The following is a 19,832-nucleotide window of genomic DNA, read 5'->3' as shown; positions in this document are numbered from 1 at the left end:
AAGATCAAGAATGAAACATGATCTTACAAAAGTAAGACTAAGAAACATGGTGTTTCTTACTTAAATAAAGTAACTTAATTCTAATACAAAAACCTTATTTCAGTTTTCTCTGTTTTATTGAAGGAAATTGAACAGAGAGGCGAACAACTGCCTGATACTCAGTCCTTGGATATGTCTCATGTAAAACTGGTGGAAACAAAGAGTACTGTTGTGGCACCACCTCGTAAGAACAAGAGTTTCCATGAGAAGCAAAGTGCATCCTTACCCAAAACATCCACATCTGTTATGGATGAATTATTGGTTCAAGTTGAGGAAATGCAGACTCAAATTCTGAAACCCTGTTTGAAACCAGTCTTGGAAGTTTCAAAAAGTGCTACATGTGAAGAAATTTCACTGATTCCATCCAGAAGAAATTCAAAGTGCTTAGAGACTGAAAAAGAACTTGTCCATACAGAGGTGGAGTCTGACATGAGGAAAGCTACAAAAACTCACTGCAGTGTTATTAGTAGAAGTGAGCCTGAAACCAAGTTTGAACCAAGTAACATTGAGGCCAGGAGTCAAATATTACTCTCAAAAACAAGTGATGCTAAATTGCAACAGAACCAGGAATATTTTAAAATTGCACCATCTGGGGTTACTACTGTTGAAAAAAATGCAAGTGTTGTGTGTCCACAGTTTGTTCAAAGGTACCCTGATCCAACTCTTTTAAGACAAAAAGAGGTTCGACCTCCCAGACAAAAACCAACGAGTCCAAAATGTCCCTCTAAATATCTTGAACAACAAATGGTACAAGCAGAGCTAACTGAAGTCAGCCATGGGGAAGAATCAAAACTTATACCAATCAGAAGAAAGTCAAAGACTGCCGTCCCTGCTGCAACTTGCAGGGAAGTTGCTTTTGATAATTGGAGTACAAAAGTTGACCCTGAAGATAATAAAACACTTGTCAGCTTGGAATCTTCAGATTTGCTCAGAGAATCAGAAACAAAGGAAACCACTGATGAAGAGAAAGATAAACCTTCTCCAGCCAAAAGAAGATTAAAAGGTCAAGAAACACCAATAGAGCATATCTCCAAAACATTGGCAGAAAGCCATACCCATCCAAACAGTGACAAGTCTTTACAGAGTTCTAAAGAGCAACAACGGGCTTTTGTAGAAGAAACTGAACTTATATCAAGTCGTCGGAAGTTGAACCTTGAAGTTCAGTTGGAGTTATATTACTCTGCCAATATAACACCAAGTGTAGATCCTGATGATACCCAGCAAGAATCAAACTTTGCCACAGAAACCTTTATAGACAGTCCTTTTTTGTCACCCAAAAGAAAATCAGAGAAAACAGAACTGTGTGTTGTACAAGCCTTTGTACAGATGGATGAGGCTGAAAGTAATACGTCTTTACAGTTTGAACAAAATAATAATGAATCTATGGCTCAAGGATCTTCAGATCAGTTCATAGAATCAACTGACTCTTCTCTTAAGGACAAAGGTAAATTTTCATCAACTAAATGTATCTCAGGAACATCAAAACCTTTGCAAGACACCATTGCAAAACCTGTACAGGATAAATTAATGTGGCCTGAAGGACAGAATCCTTCAGAAGAAACAGAGACCATTTTAACAGAAATAGCAGTCATACCGATTAGGAGAAAATCAACATGTAGTGACGTTTCAGCATCTGTCCAGCCTGCCACTATGGGAATCTACAAGCTGGAGTCTAACGAAACAAAAAAAGAAATTGGAAGTGAAAAAGCTACTGATCAAGAAGAACATGAGCCCATCCTAACCACAAGGTCCAACTGTCTTGTAAGTTATCAAGAACATTTTAGCAAGGAGAAGGCACAGGGAATGGAAAATGATCAGATCAGATCAGGGGGAAATGAAAGACAGGCTGAAGTACTAGTAGTGGAGTCAGTTAAGCTTATACAAAACAAAAGAAAGTCAGAATGTCAAAAGCTTCCTCTAGAACACTTGACTAATCAGGTTCCATCAAATGAAAAGTATGATTCTGAGAGCTCAATGCCACCATACACAGAGGAAACAGATTTTAATTTGGCAGGAACTAAGCTTAGACAAACAAGAAAAGATGTAACAAGGGTTGAGCCTTCAGCAGGTCCAGAGTTACTATGTGTTACTGATGTAGATACAACACATCTTATAGAAAAGCATAACAGCCTTAAATTTACCACAGCAGAAAATAACAGCAATGACAATGAAACTGTAGCAGAAGACATCAGCTCAGAAAAAAAGAGTGATTTCCAAGACCAGGATCAACAAGAAAAGGAAAAGGTCACAGTTGATCTAGACACAGGTGGAAGATTACTACAGTCATTAGATAGTCCTTTCCACAAAGTAGAAACCTGTGCTTCAGCTCATGCTAATGGCTCTAAGGCAGACATTTCATACAGTTCAAGTATACCATGCAAAACATTCGACACCGGGCTGCAGGAGTCTGAGCACAAAGCCAAAGAGACTCCTCATCAAACTATTTCTCAATCTTCAGAAAGAGATTTGGACGTGGTTTCTGAAGTACAGTGCCTGCTTTCTTCTGATACTACAGACGTTTCCATAGCTTTACAACCAGAGACTATGGCTGTTGGAACTGGTGCTTTAGAGATGAAGGAAATAAGGAAGGAACTTAACACAGAAAGAGATTCTTCAACTCAGCCATCAGATAAACTAACTACTGATCGGGAGGAATATGAGTACTTTACAACCACAACATCAAAAAGTTTCCTTGTTACCCCAGAAACTTTTTACAAGGAGGAAACACTGGTGACGAAAGCTCCTGATCATCAGATAGCTGAAGCTACTATTGAGTTGATGTATTTTAGAGACCAACCAGAACTAATAGATTCAGTTATAAATGAACAAAGTCCAGACAAAACTGAGTCACAGAATCTAAGTAATAGTGATAAAAATAAAACCCAAAGTAAATGTGGAGAAGCACCTTCAAGAACACAAGATGACAGAGAACCATTTTCAACTTCTGTAGTGGGACTAACACATATTTCATTAACCAAACAAAAGTCAGAAAGCCCCAAAAATGTTGATGAAATGAAGGCATCTGGAACAAAGACAGAAAATGGCAATATAGACAACCAAACTATTGTACAACAACACAGTGACATAGCTGAAGAAACTAAAGTTCAGATTCTGGAAGATGAGACTCTACAAGGCATGAAAGTAGCTACAGTCATTCTTGATACAAGGGAAAAATGTATGGGTAAAGCAATTTATCTTAGCCACGAGTTGGACACTTGTGCATTAAGCCATCATGCTAAAGAGAATGAGGAAGACATTTCAGCCATTCCATTAAAGTCATGTCAGGAGTCTGAGCATAGAGGCAGAGGTTGTCCACAACAAACAATTGCCCAGTCTTCAGAAAGAGATCTGGACACTGCTTTCAAAGTGCAACTCTCTTTTTCCTCTGAATCTTTAGATCCACCTATTACAGATAATTACATATTAAATTTGTGGAAAAACACAGAGAAAATTGAGAAGAGATATTTGATTCTTGATGTGCCTGCAGCCGCATTAAGTCAGATAAGTGAGATAGAGCTAAATCAACCCGATGCAGAGTCTCAAGGCAAAAATATTTCCAACAGACATAGCTCTGCTGTTTCTACACTTGCTTTGTCTCAAGAAGAAAGGACTGAGCTCACAGAAATACACTTAATAGAGAATGACAATTTTAAACTGAGAGGAACTGTGAGTGAGCAAAAAGAGTCTGAGCATAATGCATCACAGGAAATATGTGAGAAGCTTAAGGAAAGTTCTGTGCACAAAGTCAAAGAGATCACGGAAGAAAGGTTTGCTCAGAAGGAACCTGACTGCATTCTAGATCTAGATATCACTAGTAGTCCTGAGGTCACTGACAACACATGTGTCACAGGAGATAAGACAGTTGAGGAGCCTGTTGAAAGCATTATCCAGGAAGATATTATTGAGAAAACCTCAGCTGAAATCAAGGCTCCTGGTTTGGAAGCAGCAATGGTACACATGACAGAACCTATAGAAATAAGCTTTTATGAGCAAGACCAAATACATCAGATTGAGACTAGACTGGCAAAGGAATGTAGTATTCCAGTTAAAAGTCCCACTCTTCTAACACATAAGGGTGCTGCAGAATCTGTCACCTTAGAGAGATCTCAAATACTGACCAAAGTCTGTATTCTACAGCTAGATATGCAGAGCAGCCAAGAAGAGAGTGATCCCACCTCTAAGGAAGAAGAAAAAGAGACAGTCATAGATACTGATCAAACACATAACCAGTCTGAAACATATATAGTTTCTCTCAACCCAGAGGAAGCTACATCTACAATGAGTGAGATAGATCAAGCCAGTAGTAGCCAAATTGTAGGTAGTGTCGGTCAAGCTAGCTCTGTTCAACTCACTTCTTTTGGTTATGAGTCAGTACACCCACAGGAAACAAGAGTCATTGAAATATGCTTAAATGACAAAGACATAGGTCACAGAGAAAAAGAGACAAAGATAGAACTTTTGAGTACAGAAAATGAAAAGGCTGGGCCTGGCAAAAGACATAGTTTCATGAAAGATCATCCTGAAATGGCAACTGAAACACCAAATTATTTTTCTAACAGCCTTGGAGAAAAATCCGAAGAGTCAGAGAAAACTCACAAGGAACCTGAAGAACAAGAAGCCCAACAAGCCAGTGCTAATGGGCAGGAAAACGTGTTTGTCAAAGTAGAGGAGCCAGAACTAGATGGAATAAGAGCGGAATCACAACAAACTGACTCCAATGTGTCTCAGGATTACTCCTCACAACCATTGTCTTCATGTGATGCGGACACTGTACTTGATGACAAAACGACCTCTGAACAAGGTAATTTCAATACAGAAGTAATGAATAGGCAAGACATCTGGAGAACCGTAGAGGAAAGACGTGGGGATCTGTCCCAGAAACTGAATGACAACTCTATTACAGAAAAAGGAAAATGGTTGTTGATTTTACAACCAGATACTAAGGTGCAAAAAACCACATCAGTGGTTACAATCGCAAAGATGCCAAAGACTGATCCAAATGAAACATGCATACAGGGCCATCGAGGGATAGGAAAGCAAAACCTAATTTCTGTAGATGTTTACCCTGAAGAGATGTTAATGGTAGATTTAAAACGGCAAGTATCTTTTGATGCAAAGAAACCTGAAATAGATAATGAAAAAATTCAAGATTACAAGCAGCTAGAATCTGGGAATGGTGCATTACCTGAGGTAGATAAAGATCCCAGTGTTGCAGAACAACCATCTAAACTGGTAATACATGACACTGATGTTGGACCAGAGACCTTTTATAAGAACTTTATTGAAAATACAGAAATTTTTGTGAGCCCTTTTGAAGTCCGAATTGCAGACACTGAAAAGCAGCTAGGAATGGTGCCGTGCATAAAGACTGACTCAATAAAAGAAAGCCAAGATGCAGCAATAGCAAAGGTTCAACAAGGGTTTGAAAGAATTAAAGAAACTGTTCAAGAAACCTTTACAGAGCGGTTCATGTCTCAACTTAGCTTGGTCCAAACGTATAAACACTCAACAGATGCAAAAGAAAAGATTGGTGAACAAGTGACAGAGAATGAAGAAAGTACAGTCAGTGCAGATCTACAGCTTCAAACTCTTGATGATGAAGTAAAGCTTCAGACTGTGAACTTGCCAAAGGTAAGTTATTCTATTATAGCCATCAGTTTTGTATAAGGAACACAAATCTTAACCCCAAATAGAATACACAAACTATCATGGTAAGAAAGAAATATTGTCATTGAAGTCAGACTACTTGCAGCTTCCAGGGTCATGTATCAAATATTATATAAGGTGTTGTGTTGGAATCTTAAAAACTTCATTAGCACTCGACTGGGACGGTTAAGAAATATAGTGAGAAGCACTTTATTACCCCTAAAGGGCTGTAGTGAAAACTTTACATATTTATTTATGAATGCTCACATGAAGCCTTTTCATTTTTATCTTTTGGAAATAAAGTGACCTAGCCTAGCCATTGTGTTCCCATGCCATTCCGCTTGATTCTCATCTCCCTTCCTTGCTCTGTCTGGGTGTGATGGATTGATTCCTCCAGTAGAATTTCAACTGGGTCAGTCACTGAAAAGAAATAGCAGTTGTGACTGTTGATGTCGATTTTCTGCGCTAATTTAGAAGTGTAGTTGGGGCATGCAGTGGTGGCGCAGGGGGTTAGCATGCCCCATGTTTGGAGGCCTTAGTCCTCGACGCGGACGTCGCGGGCTCGACTCCCGGTCCCGACGACCTTTGCCGCATGTCTTCCCCCATCTCCTCACCCTCCTTCCTGTCTGCCTACTGTCAAAAAAAATACGAGCCACTAGCGCCGCAAAAACTCTTCGGAGAAAAAAAAAAAATAGAAGTGTAGTCTGCCTGTAGTTGTAGTTTAGCAATGGCAGGAAGTTTCCAGCCAAAGTTGTCTGTAATGTATATCTCCAAGAACTTAGAGCTACTGATCTCCTTTGTCTTGTTCAATCAATCAATTTTTATTTGCTTAGCACATTTCAGCAGCAGGGCATTTCAAAGTGCAAACAAAAACACAGTCATACACCAATCAAAACATTACATTAAATCAAGTGCCATCGTTAAATTCGTAATTAATTACATTTCAAATACAACTCTTAACAGGTGGGTTTTTAGTCGAGATTTAAAGGAAGTCAGTGTTTCAGCTGTTTTACAGTTTTTTGGAAGTTTGTTTCAGATTTGTGGTGCATAGAAGCTGAATGCTGCTTCTCCATGTTTGGTTCTGGTTCTAGGGATGCAGAGCAGACCAGAACCAGAAGACCTGAGGGGTCTGGAAGGTTGACACAACAGCAGATCTTTAATATATTGTGGTGCTAAGTTGTTCAGTGATTTATAAACTACCAACAGTATTTTAAAGTCTATTCTTTGAGCTACAGGGAACCAGTGTAGGGACTTTAAAACTGGTGTCATGTGCTCCATCTTCCTGGTTTTAGTGAGAATGCAAGCAGCAGCATTCTGGATCAGCTGCAGCTGTTTGATTGATTTGTTGGACAGACCTGTGAAGATGCTGTTGCAGTAATCAATGCGACTAAAGACAAAGGCATCGATAAGTTTCTCTAGATCTCGCTGAGACATTAGTCATTTAACCCTGGAAATGTTCTTCAGGTGATAGAAGGCCAACTTTGTAACTGTCTTTATGTCGCTCTGAAGGTTCAGGTCAGAGTCCATCACTACTCCCAGGTTTCGGACTTGATCGCTGGGTTTTAGTTGTAATAACTGAAGCTGTGCATTGACTCTAGATCGCTCCTCTTTAGGTCCAAAGATAACTTCAGTTTTGTTTCTGTTCAGCTGGAGAAAGTTTTGGCACATCCACACATGTATCTGTTCTAAGCATTTATTCAGTGATTGGATGGGTTCAGAGTTACCTGGTGAGATTGTAATGTAGAGCTGTCCTATCTTGTTGACATTCAAGAGCAGGTTGTTTATTCTACACCAGTCCATAAGATGTTGTACTAGTTTTCTGTAATGCACTAAATTGTTGTCCTGAATGAGGCCCACCATTGTTGTATCGTTTGCATATTTCAGGATGTGGTTGGGGTTAAACCTGGGACAACAGTCATGGGTCATCAGAATAAACAGCATGGAGCTCAAGACACAGCCCTTTGGAGAACCAGTATTCAAAGAAATGACACTGGAGGTGTTATTACCCACAAGTTCTGTTGGTGAAGAAGTCCAGGAGCCAGTTGAACTGTGGAGTGTGGAGGCCCATGGGGACCAATTTTCATACCAGATGTTAAGGGGTGATCATATTAAATGCTGAGCTGAAATCCAAAAACTGCATCTGCAAGTCAGGATTCCTCTCCTCCAGGTGTACCAGGCTCAGATGAAGATGGAGATGACTTCCTCAGTGGAGCGGTTAGGCTTGTATGCAAACTGGAATGGGTTAAATGATGGAGGCAGTATTGAAACAATGTGATCCTTAACCACCCTCTTGAAGCACTTCATGATAGTTGATGTTAGTGCAACGGAGCAAAAGTCATTAAGACACCCGATGATTGGTTTCTTGGCTCTGGAATAATTATAGCTGACTTAAAATATGGGGGAACAATGGTCTGGTACAGTGATGTATTAAAGATGTCCTTGAGCACATGGGCTAGCTGTTCCACACACGCTCTGATCAGCCTTCCTTTAATGTTGTCAGGAACGTTCCAGTGCATTTCCATGCATTCACGGAAAACAGCAACTCCGTCAGAAAGCTGACCACAGCTACACTGTTTCTCTTTTCTTTTTTGCTGTCAATATTTCAGAAAAACGAGCTGCTAGCAGCGTTGCTAATTCAGTTATTCTGCTGCAAAAGTTATATGTGTTCCTGGCGCTGCTCCTGATTAAACTCATTATTAAACTCTTCCCATACTGAGCAGATGTCTGATAGCAAACTTCTAAATGCTAAAAGCTAAATGTTTGCAGTTTTTCCAATGTAATAAATCACAAGGTAATCAATGAATGCGGTCATCTGCCAATCAAGTGGTTTTAAAGCTTCAGACTATGAACCTACCCTGCTTGGTGCTGCTAGAACTACCCCTGAAGTAGGTAAAAGAAATCTGAGAACAGCCACACTGAGCTGGGCGAATTTGCTAGTAGAAAACAAATATGGCCAACGCATAACGAACCGGTTAGAGGGGTCTAGTGGAAAAGCACCTTTAGAGAGCCTGACCTGGAGCCTCATGTATAAAGCGTGCCTACTCACAAAGAATGTGCGGCACCATATTATACACACAAGTTAGCAAAATGAAAGTATTGTGAAAGTTTGTGTAAATATACGCAAACTTTTTACTTGCCTTTTTACCTGAAAATGTACGACAGCCACACATTCTTATTTTGTGGACAATAAGAAAACTAGAAGGCAACCAAAACTCACCTAGGTACACTGAAACCTGAATACATTCAGTGTATTTACACCACGAAGCATCAAACCTGATGTTTTTTTCATGATTTTAATCTTTTATTGTTTAAACGTAAACGATGAAACTGAATTACATTTATCCTCAGACGGTGACATTATTTAATTTATTTTTCACAAAATAAATAAAAGTACAAGGATGTGAAAACCTCACTTGAATGTAAATATTAAAGTTCCTACGTTTTTGTCACATAAAGATTGGTCTGTGCACCGAAGGTTATGAAATGCATGTTATCTGTGGGTAATTTCATTCTCACTGAAAAAGAAAACTGGCTCAGGTCAACAGTTTAACTCTAAACATGTCAGGTTTGATTATCTGTAAGGAGATCAAGGTGTGCAGACAATCAAACATAAGTAGCTGTGCAAAGGTGTACAGTGTAATTGTGGATTGTTTTGGCTCTGATGGAGAATATCACCAATAGAAGGTTTCGGAGAGAGCATTTGTTCAGAGGCCATATTGATCTGCTGGGAAATGTTGATGGTGGTTATTGGGCCATGCTTATTGTTTCAAACGGTGGCAGCCTTCTGGGTTTTTATACAAATTTATGGGTAGCGACAGGGTTGACCTGGAGCTGCGCTCTACTTCCCACAAATTATGATTTACAAAGAAAAGTTGTGCAGATATGTGTGTATGCACGGCTTTATACATCTGAATTTTTTTGGTGCACCAATTTGTTTGTATGCCAGTTTTTAGTCTGAAAGCTGTGCACTCTTTTATATGTGAGGACCCTGGAGATGTTGGCAGCTATTTTGAATATAATCCCTTTGTTGACTATTTTTCATGCAATGGAACACAAGATTTCAGTTTCTTTTGAGACTTCTTTGCATCCCTTACCAGACTCAAGCTACATTCTACATTCTGAAAGCCTCAGAAAGTTCTTTGCAACTCACTATGGGGTTCACAGTCACTTCAGCAGTTTGGAGTACCAAGCTAATTGTCTGGGGTTTAAACAGGAAAAATCTCAATCAAACGAGGAGACATAATGTTCTTATCTAATTGAACTTACTTTAAGATTTTGAGTGGGTTGTCCTAATTTATTCACTGAAAATACATTTTTTATCACATTTTACAGAAAATTTATGTTGCTTGAATTTTTTCATACTGTTAAAATTTATATTAAATATCTAAAAAATACAAAAAAGAAAACACAGACTGCTGAAAGGTCTTAAGTCTGTCATGCTGGTTTATATTAACTAAGATATATATGGGGGTTTAGCACTGTGGTATTAGTAAAATTATGTAGTTTTCATAAATGTTGGTTTATATTTTACTGCCAAATGCATGTTAAGTGCTTAAAGAGAATATAACTGAATAATCAATTTATTGTTTGTTAAAAATGTATAGATTGGTTCCAGTGCTGAGGAAAAGCTGACAGAATCACTGGAGGTTGAGAAATTCTCATCTGATATTGGCGCAGTAACCCATTGGGAAGAACTGGCTGCTCAGGAACATGGAACAAGGCTTACTAACAAACCAGATCTGAAAGAATCAGAGAGTACCACTGTACATAAGATTTTCACAGAGATACAGCAACTCTCAGACACCAAAATCATCACTCAGCTCATAGAGGTACTGTGATTACAGTCTGTAAGTGTTTGTCAGTGTTAAGCTTACTGTTAACTTATGCAAACAGGAATGAATCTAAGACTCTTCTAAGTTAGTTTCAATAATGTTTTGACTTTTTTCAAGGTTGAACTGCGCAAGAACGAACCAGAGGATCTGATCATACCCACCAGTCATTTGGATTTGCAGCAAAGCAGACTAGCATCTACTGTTTTTCACATTAAGAACAGTCCCACTGAGCTTTACCCAAAAGCCATGGCCCTGCAAGTGGAGGAGGTTCAGGTGAGATTAGTGGCTGCACACTTGCAAGATAATATATATATATAACATCTGCTTGGACTAGGACGTTAAAACACAACACTTGACACAGAACCATAATGTTCATTTTATTCTTTTAATGACAATATCCATCAGAACTGAGCTCATATTTGTTTTTTTTTATTTTCTGGGGCTTGATGAGGCTAGCGGTGGAAACTGAAAGAGTTTTTCCATGCACAAAGTTTTTCTCATTCCATAAAATGAGAGGTGTTTCAGTTTCATTGTCCAACCCCTGCATATATACAGTATATACTGTATATATATATGTATATATATATATACTGAACAAAAATATAAACGCCCCATGTCAAATATAAGAGTTTTATGAACATTTTTGTTACGCAATATATAGAGAAACTCAAAATATATTTTGAGTAATTACTGATTTTCATATCGGCATTGATAACATCGTGGTATGGCCATTTGTAGTGGATTGACAGTCTTTTGAACATAAGGGTCAAGTTGAAGAATTTGCCGAGCATGCAGGTTGGCTTCTCGTAGGCGGTTACGGACAGTCTGAGGTGTGATGTGTCTGTAGTGCAGACCAATAGTCTCATCAGCTGTGTGTGTCATTGGTCTTATCCGATCTCACAGATGGACGAGCCGGATGTGGTGATCTTGTGCTGGAGTGGTCACACGTGACCTGTGAGGATAAGGTAGATTTGCAGTAGTGCCACTCTGTTGGAAACAAACTCTTAAATGGCCTATGGTCCGATAATGGACATTGAGCCGTGCAGCTACTGCTCTGGTGGACATCCTTGCACCCAACATGCCAATGGCGTGCTCCGACATAACTTGAGACATCGGAGGCATTATGACTTGTGACAAAATTTGGCATTGTGGGGTGGCCTTTTATTGTCCCCAGTCCAAGGATTGTCCAGTTGTTGCTCATTTTATCTCATCACCCACGGGACATGCCCCACCCATGCACTGAGTAAAAAAACAACTCTCTGAGTAGTGCCTACTGATGGCAAATTGGATTAAAAATTATACACAAATCAAGAGAAATATTCCTTTTCCACAATAAAATGTCAGCAAATGCTAATTTATAGTTTTTAACTTCATATGGCAACAATATATGCATGGGGCATTTATATTTTTGTTCAGTATGTATGTGTGTATATATATATACTGTATAAACTGTATATGACACTGAAGCAAGAACATAAGAAGCTTGAAGCTAAAATCTGAAGCTTGAAGTAAGTCTGATCTTCCTTTTGTTGAACAGCAAGGGTTACAGCTTGCACAGCTTCAGATGTCACTGATCCCCAAGCTGAGAAAAGCAAATGCTGGGATAAAGGACATTTTGGATCAGGAGGATCAGTGGGGCACTATGGCTCAAGATGCAGCTGCTGTTATCCAGATTAAACAGGCCCAGTTGCAACTTGTCACTGATTACTGCAAGCAAAGAGAAATGGTAAAAATGATGATGGATCAGCTCACTGCAGAACTACAAATCATGAAAATGTAAGTTATGATGACGTCTGTGCTTTTTGAACATTTCACTTTCATATAGCAGTGCAATCTCCTCAGTTTGACTTAAATGCCTTCAATGAGTCAGTTTGGACCTGTTTTTCTATCAGACATTCTGAAAAGCTCAAGATTTTGACCAGTTTTAATCCACCGTCCTTGAAGATGAAACTGGTCAAAAACCTTAGGAGAAATCTGTTAAAGTTTGAGGTGGTAACTTTAACAGACCTAACAGACTAGATATGAGATTGATTAAACATTTTTAAGCAAAAATGGCCAAAATTTGTCCTTTGACCCAAAATGGCAGCCTCTCTGTACATTTTAGGACATACTTCCAACAGACTACATACCAAGTTTCAGATCTCCTATCTTTTGTTCAGGGGGTGCTGTTGATCAGTTTGGCCGTTCCCACTTTTGATTCCATTAAAAATACTTAATTTCAAATGGGGGACAATTTTTTGTATAGCTTCCTGAATTTTTAAATATATTTATGCCCCTGAATTTGCATTTTTGGCTGCAAAAAAAAGAAAAAGAAAAAGAAATCCTTCAAATGCAATAAGCCTTCACAACAGTTTCACTTCTTGTGTCTTATAAAATAAGACTCTTCTTGTGTCTTATAAAATAATGGTTGGATAAGCAGTTCTTCAAACGTGTCCTAAAAACCTCAAATTCATACAGTTTTTTTTAATAGTAAGCCATTCCACTGTTGTGCTGCTCTGACTGTTACTGAAGATTGACCAAATGTAGGCCTGTACTTTGATGACTTATATTGCCGTAGTATTAACCTCCGTGTTGGGTTTTTCTGTTTAGCAGCTTACATATAATTTTAGATATGAGATTGCTTAAACACTTTTAAGCAAATTTTGAAGCACTATCAATGTTTAATATATCGATGTCATCTGACTGGTGTTCTTCATGATTCACACAGTTTTGGTTTTGGAGGATGGGAAGTCGTTTGCTTTAGATAGAATTTACATAATGTACATAAATATAGCGGAGTTTTACTTTATTTCTTACATGAATGTAGGCAAATTTGCTTTTGAATTTCAGGATAAAATGCATGTGCAAAATCGTAGTAACTATTTTGCCATTCAGATCTCCACAGGAGAGCAGTTTCAAGGAGGTAGAGCGACTATGCTGCTTCCAGAGACGTGTGGAGGAGAACCAAGTGACACTTGGGGAGCTGCTTATGACACATGCAAAGATTTGTCTCCATCTTAATAGATCGGATCAGGAAACTGCACAGATTGAGCAAAATATTCTGCTAGAAACGTGGAGGGCTCTGGAAACAACTGTTGAAAACCACCTTCATCATGCAAATGTCCATTCTCATTACATCAAGACTCTTCTAACAAATCTGCATAGTCTGCAGGAACATGTAAATCTACTCTGGAGCGACCTTACAGCCAAGCGTTCCCTACCTATTAAGTGGTGTTGCAAGGAGGCACAAATCCTGATGGAAGCAAATGCTGAAGTTAAAGCAGCCAAGCAGCAATACTTCCATTTACAGCAACTATCAGAAGAATTACTACACAGCTCCCAATGGAAGAGAGAATCAGAGGAGATAAACAACAAGCTCAAGGAGATTAAAAATGAGCTTTGTCTCGCAGATGAACTGTTGTTATCTCAAACAAAAAACAGCAGCAACCCCATCATGGAGAAAATTATCACAGTAATTAGAGATGGCCTTGCATGGGCCAAGCAAATGGAGATTGGCATTGAGGGCAGAAGAAAGTGGGTGCATCTTCTTCCTGAAGAGGTTCACCGGCAGCTCAGAGATCTAAAGAAGCTTCAGTCTGAACTAATGGCCAAACAGGGTCAACTGGAGTCATTGGTGGAGGAGGTGACAGAGCTGCTTCCACAGCTGGATCAGGCTCAGGAGGTACCATTTGTACATATTTCTCTAGAACGCCTTGAAGAATTGTCAAAGTTCACCACTGACAAGCTGTCCAAAGCTATAAAAGAGTTAGAGTTTGGGCTCCAGATGAGAGAAAAGTTATCTGAGCAGATGGCTGATTTAGACTCTTGGATTGTTGTCTACCTACAGACAGAGGTATCAAGGTGTGCAAAAAGTGAACCTATAAGTTACAGTGATTTGGATCATAAAGTTTGCCAGGTCCAAGAACGCCTAGCTGAGGGAAAAAGACAGGCAGTAATCTGTGAGGCTCTTTTAATGAAGAGTAAAGACATTGCAGTAGAACTCAGTGTAACAGAGAACTGTCAGCTTTTTGACAAGATTAGAAAGCTCCAGGAAGAGATCAATACCATAATCAACCACGAGAAGGCCCAAAAAGAGGAGATGGATCAACTCATCAAGACTGTACAATCAAGAAAGAAAACCTTTGTCAGTATTGAAAAGAGCTTGAGGCAAATGTCAGTCGAGATGAGCAGACTGAGGTTTCCGATAAAAAAGGAGGCCTTGCAACTCTTAAAACCTCTAAAACTCCTCCTTCTGGAGCACAAATCACAGGTTGACTGTCTGATACCATGGACTCCTCAAGAGCAGTTGAAGGAAATAAATTATGTCATTTCTGAACTTCAAAATAAAATTGCATCGCTTGAAATGAAATCCAGGGATCATGAGAATTACCTGAACATCAAGCAGGGATTGGGGATTCTGAAAGAGAACCTTCAGCATCAAATTAATTTGACCAGAGAGAATAGCATGGACCTGGTAAAGAAGTACAAAATATGCCACAGCCTCCTCATCCAATTTTCTTTAATGAAAGGATTGCATAAACAGGCTAGCTACAATCTTGAGTTGATCTCTGCAGACCTGTTTCCCTCACAGCTGACTGTGGAGCAGCAGGGGCTTAAAGAAACTGAGGACATCATTGATACTTGGGAAATTACTGTCTTCAATAATCTCAGTCTCATTGAATTGAGTGTGCTCAAAGAATTGGACCTTGAATCAATGAGGAACTCTACTCAGGATTTTCTCTCAAAAACCCTCAGAGAGCTTCAGAGCACCTCTTTGTTGAAGCCCAACCAAGTGACAATTGACAAGGAATACCAGCGAGTTCTGTCTGTAAAGAAGGTAGTAGAGTTACAAATGAGAGCATTTCAAGTGTTAGAGCAAAAGAAGGGAAGCACAAAAAGGAGACAATATGATAAGTTGATGGACTTGAAGAATTCCATCCTGAATGAATGTGACTCAAAAATGGTAAGTTGTGATTTCTATTAGAACTGAATAATACTTTGTTTACTATCATGTTTAAATATTTTATAAATGAAGGATTTGTTGTTTTGTTATTTTTTAGTAATTATTTTTTTATTTAGAAAGGCAGATTTCCATCACATTCGTTAATTACAGCTTTACCCATTTAAGATCGTACATGAGTATACAACCGGAGAGTCCAAGTGATTTTATCCATACTGCCTTTCTGGTATTTTTTACAGCCTATTACTAATTTTGTTGTAAACAATAACAAAAATGAACAGAATTGAACAATAATGGGGATTGCCCCATCTTGAGCAATAAAAACCACAAGAACATACAAGGGCAGGGCACATAATTCACAAGAACAATCAAATGAAGTCAGATCTAATTGGTTTTACATACTCAGTCCATTTTGGTCCAGATCTTATAAAACTTTCCTTTTTCAACTTGGAGGGAAAAAGAAATCTTTTCCACAGCATAAATCTGGTAAACAATTTCAATCCATTCATCGATAGTGGGTGGATCTGGTTTTAGCCATTTCCTTGTGATGGATTTCTTACTGGCTGCCAGTAGTATAGCCAGCAGTTTTTTGCCTTTATTGGTCCATGTGTCCAATTGTAAGTTGCCCAAATACGTTTCACATTTGAATGGAATGTTTACATTGAATATATTTTCAATGTGTTTGTGGAACTCTTCTCAATATGGTTTTATTACTTGGCAGTCCCAAAAAACATGGAAGTGGTTGGCTCCGTTAGACTCACAAAGTCTCCAGCAGGCGTCCCCGTTTCTTTGATATTGTTTCTGAATGGGTGTAACAAAAAATCGTGCAATGTTTTTCCAGCAAAACTCCCGCCATGTGTTTGATCTGGTTGAGACCCACTGCAGTTGACATATTTCCTCCCAGCCTTCTTGTTAAATTATTACCTTCATTTCCTTTTCCCATTTCCTCTTTATGTATTTTGTATTCTCATGTTTAGATAGATGTATGGCATTATATAATTTAGAGATAATTCTGCTCTCTGATGTGGGCTTAATTAGTGATAGAAACACCTCCATGAAACTTGAATCCTTTTTTCTCAACACCTCTTTAAAATTTCTATTAAAATAATGTCCCACCTGCAGGTACCTAAAAAAAATCATCTTCTTCCAGTCCATGATCCTTCTGTAAGGTTTCAAAACTCTGAAATATCCCTTTGTGGAGAAATGAATAATAGGTAGTTAATCCTTTTGAGATCCATAATTTGAATCTGTTATCAATCCTACTTGGTGCAAAATCCGAATCATAGGCACACCACCTCATAATTTTAGATGTATCTCCTATTCTGCAAATTTTAGCCAATTCCTGCCAGGACTTGAGAAAGCTACCTGTTATGGAGTCTTCTGGGATCTGCTGTTCTTCCTGTAATTTATAATCACTAAGTAGGGCTGTTATTGGAGTTCCTTTTATTGTCGTGCCTTCTATTTCCTTCCATGCTGCGATGTATGATGGTGAACACAGGCAGATTAAAGGTCTCAGCTGGGCTGCATGGTAGTATTCCTGTAAACAGGGAAGGCCCATTCCACCCTTTTCCTTTTTTAGTTGCAGAGTTCTAAACTTAATTCTGGCCTTTTTACCCTGCCACAGATACCTCACTATTAATCTATCCCATTCTGAGAACTGTTTAGGTGGGATTCTGACTGGTAGACATTGAAATAAGTACAGTAACTGTGGAAGGATTGTCATCCTGATGGATTCTAACCGGGAGTTCAAACTTAAAAAGGGGATAACATTCCATCTATGTAAATCTGATTTTATTTTCAAATTTAGTGGGCCATAATTTGTATCAAACAGTTTTGAGAAGTCCCTCGATAGTGAAACACCCAAATATTTGATAGACTCGGCCTCCCAATTCCAGTTGTACCCAGTCTTAATTGAAGACGGTGGATCATAGTTAAATGTTAATACTTGAGTTTTATTTATATTAATTTTGTAACCAGAGATTAAACTAAACTCTTCTCTTTTTGTGTTCATCCGAGTATGTGTTTTGAGAAACATTTACTCAGAACTCTTGCTGCAGCATTTTGGGTCAGCTGAAGGTGTTTAACAGTATTTGATGAACTTCCTCATTATAAAGAATTCCAGTAGTCCAGCCTTGAAGTAACAAATGCATGAACTAATTTTTCAGCATTAACCTGGACAGGATATTTTCAAATTTAGAAATACTCAAGAGATGAAAGAAAGCAATCCTAGAAACTTGTTTAATATGGGATTTATGACATATCCTGATTAAATATGTAGTCTCTCTGGATCAGGCTTTATTAATAGGCCAATGTAATGCCATCCAGATCAAGTAATTGACTGAGCATGTTCTTTTTCAAAATGTCTGCCTTGTCAGAATTTAAAAGAAGAATGTTGTTGCAGATTCAGTTCCTCCAGATTAGGAGCATGTAGTTTGGGACAAATTGCGACCACCAATTGCTCGCAATTTTTTTTCACATTGAAGAACTCTATCACTATAATGATCTTATTAGCATTTAACATTAAATCAGATAACAAAATGTGAGATATGATCTAAAAACAGAGTAAGAGACTGGTGGATGATATGAAGTGTTGTTGCACAACACCCCCCCCCCTTCTTTCTCTCTACTCTCTCACTCTACTTCCTCTTCTGAAAGGGGAGATGTGCTACCAGCTTGCCGTCTAACGTGTGAATTGAGTTTCCTAAATCTGCTGGGATTTACCCTGTCCAGAACTGAAGTAAACTCTATTTAAGCTGGCATCGAGAAAAGATTCACCTGGTTTGTGATGACCTACATCCAGGTGTCCCAACCTTCTTCCCCCTGTGAATTAGCCAGACTGAACAGCCTGCAGCCAACTAGTTTCATAGAGCACACCTGTTAACGGTCGCTCGTTCTCTATATTACAACTTGCATTTGTTATTGAACCAGGTTGGCTTTAGTGACTAGGGCGAGTCCCAAGGATGTTGTTTTACATATGGGCTACCAGCAACCTATAAAACATTTTCCACCTCTTCCTCTCCAGAATCAAACATCAGAGCTATTTTACAACCATCAAAGAACTTTAAGGTGACTCATTAACTGAATGTCCACAACATCTTTTAGATTTTCTTTATGCTAAATATTTTATTAGTAAGGCCATTTTGCAAGGGTCAGTACAGCTTAATTCAGTAGCAGAATAATCAAATAAGTAAAATCAATCGTCTATCTTTCCCTACTGCTGACACTGAGAACTAAAAAGGGAACCTTTGAGAGAGACGGACGGAGTTTGGCGTTTCGAACAGCAGACCTGGCCTGATGATGAAGAGAGTGTTGCAGCAGTAGGAGGAAGTTGATCAACGAAGGCAGGGATCTCTGTAGGTCTGATGAGCTTCTTCTCCGCATGGATGGTGAGGTCACACACGACTTGGGTGCTGGCAGGAAGGAAGGCACCAGTTCTTCTTCTTTGCCTTTGTTCTTTGTCTTTACCTTTATCTTCATCTTTGTCTTTGGGATTGGAACCCAGCTGATGAGAGAAGTGCGATTTGAAGCCACATGTTGTGGGGCTGACGGGTTGGTCCCCATGCGCAGGACAGTCTTCGGCTCTGTGGCCCCGGCTCTTCTTCAGCTGCAGAGTTCTTTGTCCATCTCGATCTTGCCTCAAAGCTGCCTGGAGGATCCAACCAAAGATTCCTCTTTTGCACCCACCTTTTATAGGGTTTATCCACCTTTTGGTGCATTTGCATTGGCTAGCACTGCTGCTGTGCTTGTTTAATTGGCTGTCTGCTAAGACAGATGATCTCATACCCATCACTGTCTTAAGAGACATTATGTCCTGATCTCTGTGCTAATGTCTCAGGGTTGCTCAACCTCCTATGTCCATTGCCTGCACAACCCTTTCTCTGAAACGTTTACGTTGTTCAACAATCTGTCTCCAAATAAGGCGTTGATCATCTCTGCTCTCCTGTTAGTTCCCCTTTTTCCCCTAATCTTTCACCTACCATTTACCTCCAACACATCAGTGATGTTTAATTGCAATTACACCTTTTACACCATTTCAAGTTCAATGTCATAATCACATTTATAACTTCTTTATCTTCTCTGATTTAGCATTCATTTATAATTTTATAACATAACTTATTAATTACTCTTATTATAATCTTAATGTGAGTTATTACATATGCTTTCTGAAAAGAAACCAAGAATAACCATGATTATAATTATTTGATACCAAAGTTACAGTTATTTATTTTCTTGTAAGTGTTCCCACAAGTGTAAGTATTATTATAAGTAAACCAATATTAATATAAGTATTTTACTTTGAATCTTATCAATTACTCAAAATGTTTAGATTTCATTCTTTAAAACTTTCATGCTTTGAAATAAGGAATAGTCTCAAC

General features: G+C 38.8%; 1 protein-coding gene across 3 annotated transcripts in view; it reads left to right on the top strand.

The window, feature by feature from the left end:
- LOC102219109 overlaps window positions 1-19,832 on the top strand; it is a 314,558-nt gene that overhangs the window by 235,898 nt on the left and 58,828 nt on the right. For all 3 annotated transcript variants that reach the window (XM_023352126.1, XM_023352127.1, XM_023352128.1), the window contains 5 exons: window positions 124-5,670; window positions 10,290-10,514; window positions 10,635-10,790; window positions 12,055-12,293; window positions 13,392-15,459. In XM_023352126.1, coding sequence (XP_023207894.1) covers window positions 124-5,670; window positions 10,290-10,514; window positions 10,635-10,790; window positions 12,055-12,293; window positions 13,392-15,459 — 8,235 coding nt within the window. The remainder of the gene's footprint in view (window positions 1-123; window positions 5,671-10,289; window positions 10,515-10,634; window positions 10,791-12,054; window positions 12,294-13,391; window positions 15,460-19,832) is intronic.

The sequence above is a fragment of the Xiphophorus maculatus genome, chromosome 19 (genome assembly GCF_002775205.1).
Source record: "Xiphophorus maculatus strain JP 163 A chromosome 19, X_maculatus-5.0-male, whole genome shotgun sequence".
Taxonomy (NCBI): Eukaryota; Metazoa; Chordata; class Actinopteri; order Cyprinodontiformes; family Poeciliidae; genus Xiphophorus; species Xiphophorus maculatus.
Note: the sequence above shows the minus strand (reverse complement) of the source record. Positions and strands in the feature narration are given on the sequence as shown.